The sequence below is a fragment of the Helianthus annuus genome, chromosome 7, assembly GCF_002127325.2.
Source record: "Helianthus annuus cultivar XRQ/B chromosome 7, HanXRQr2.0-SUNRISE, whole genome shotgun sequence".
NCBI lineage: Eukaryota > Viridiplantae > Streptophyta > Magnoliopsida > Asterales > Asteraceae > Helianthus > Helianthus annuus.
Genome location: NC_035439.2, coordinates 9,789,301 through 9,791,931, shown reverse-complemented (window position 1 = coordinate 9,791,931; position 2,631 = coordinate 9,789,301). Strand labels below are relative to the sequence as shown.

The window sequence follows — 2,631 nt, the reverse complement described above, 5'->3', positions numbered from 1 at the left end:
TTAGCTAGGTGGTGCGAGTTTTCTTGTTCCATGGTATGGAGGCGGTACATATGTTGGATAGGGAAGTACATTGATGAAAAGCTTCAACCCCATCTGGCAGTGTTTTCCAACACCACAAATGTACCATTTCCTCCCCGGGGTTTGTAAAGTGATCACGTCGTATCCACTGGTGAGGGCTTCATAAGCAGCAGGAATGATACATTGCTGGAATGAAGTTCCATCTACTCTAAATACATTATGTATTCCCTTTGGGTACCTGAAAACTGTGACAATAAAGTTGTAACCAGTTAGCAATCTGCATCAAAACATTCGATTCACACAAATATTGGATGGCGTATAAGTATGAATACGAACCAAGCTTATCTCCGACATAGAATTTCTTTCCCATGGCCCAAGCTTGGTAATCAAAGTTCAGGGTCCAGCCTTTATCATCTCCAACCACAAACACTTTGCCTGAAGGAGCTGGATAAACCAATGGAGGAGGTGGAGGGGGAGGTGAAGGATATGATTGTGGAAGCACGTTGATGAAAAGCTTCAAACCATACTCACAGTGCTTGCCAACTCCACATATGTACCATTTTCTTCCTGGAGTTGCTAGTGTTATCACGTCATATCCACTAGTAAGAGCTTCATTTGTAGGAGGAATGATGCACTGTTGGAAAACAGTTCCGTTGACTCTGAAGACATTGTGTTTTCCAGTAGCGTATTTGAAAACTACACACATAACGCATACAGAATTTATTATATAAACACCTACTAACACGAGTACCCATCGTACAGAAGTACATAATGCTCATATTGTAAAAGGACACATACCGAGTTGATCTCCAACAACGAATACCTTGTCTTTGGCCCAAGCTTGATAATCGAAGTTGAGTGTCCATCCTTTCTCGTCACCAACAGTAAACAACTTGGCCGAAACTGAAGTAGCTAAAGCTGCTATTGTTGCTGCGACAAAGATGACGCCCCACTTGTTAGTAGCCATCTTGGATAACTTTGTTATTGGTGTATGTGATAGGAGGGATTTAGATGAAGTGGCTTTTTATAGAGGGAATTCAAAGGATTTAAACTAGTTTTGGACGGCATGGAATAAAATGTTTGCTGGACCGAGTCCTCAACTGGAGTTGGGACACGTTTATTTTATATCTTTTATGTAAACGACTGGAGTTAGAATATAATTACTTGAATTTCTTATTACTTCATCAGAATGAAAAAACGTAGTTTTGGTGCATAATGACTTCTTCAAATATCTGATTTAACTCTTAAAACAAGATAATTTGTTTTGTTTGATTAAGGAATCTGGAACTTTGTGCATGCCTGCACTCTGACCATTTCTTTCATTATGTCATCGAGACAAGACAAATCCAACGAAACAACAAACAAACACACCCACGATTATGTTAATGTCGAGACTCCATTTGATCCAGAAACTAAATACGTATTTGCTGGATTAAAGAGCATTATTTGCTCTCTCCATTTTTTAATATCCTTTGCGGATAATGGCAACTATTTTGTATACAGAAAATTACTTGCGTACATGACTTATTCAGTTATTTGAATTAACCTACACGTATTAGGACCTCTAAATCATCACAGAAAGGAACTAGATAAATATCTTGAGGAAGAAAATCAGTTATTTACATATTATAATTTAGTAAAATGAACAATGTAAAATATATATATATATATATATATATATATATATATATATACGAACAAAAAAGCAAATAAACCAACAGTTCATCAAACAACCTTTCGTCCTAACTTTTATAAAACCAACTCTCTAATAAACCAATTAAGCACATAACAGTTGTCATGGGATCCTACTTGAAATCTTATAAAAAATCACAACATCAGTTATGAACAAGAAGACACATATTTCTACTCTCATTCAAAACAACTAACAATTTTGTATCAGATTAAAAGTCGCAAAAACACGAGACATTCGAAGCTAAACACCTACCGATCGACGAGCGATCAGACAGATGGTTGTCTGTTCCGTCAATCATCAGAAAAAAACCGTAATAACTACATTTCCGGCGACATTTATCGGAAAAACGAAGGAAAGTTACTTGGTTCTGCACTTGCTTCTTGATTTCTTCCGTTTCCGGTGACATTTACCGGATGATAACAACCGAAAATGTGGCTCTCATATCTAGGGTTTTCCTCCAAACGAAAAGCACTGTCGTTTTTTCTTGTTTCTCCAATGATCATCGTATAATTTTGTGCTCAAATGATCGTCGGCAATGTTTGGATCTGCAGTGCTTTCTTCTTCTTCTTCTCCGGTGGGTTTTGGGGTTTTGAATGTTGAGAGAGAAACAATTGAGATAGAAAGAAAATGGGGGTTTAAAATGTGGGGTTGGGTTTTGACTAAAAAGGTGATGGATTGATGCCTGAAAATCAGCCATGAAAGATGGGAGAAAGCAAAGGAATTAGAGTTTTTGAAGAAGAAAGGAATGGGGGATAAAGAAGGAAGAAAGGGATGCAAGTTCTGTATATATTGTTTGGTTTAAAAAAGTGATGAGATGATGGGTAATAAATGACTTGATAGGATGGGGAAGAGGGTGAAATGATGGCTTAAACAAATGACTAATTTGCCCTTTTAACATGTGTTTAAAGATATGATGTGGA

The 2,631-nt window shown here is 37.1% G+C and overlaps 1 protein-coding gene across 1 annotated transcript; it reads right to left on the bottom strand.

The window, feature by feature from the left end:
* LOC110924977 (blue copper protein 1b) lies at nt 1-985 on the bottom strand. Its single transcript, XM_022168949.2, has 3 exons — nt 817-985; nt 355-714; nt 1-263 (listed from the first exon to the last, which is right to left on the bottom strand). Exons 1-3 carry the CDS (start codon nt 983-985, stop codon nt 1-3), a joined length of 792 nt encoding a protein of 263 aa, XP_022024641.1.
* Nucleotides 986-2,631: the final 1,646 nt, after the last annotated feature.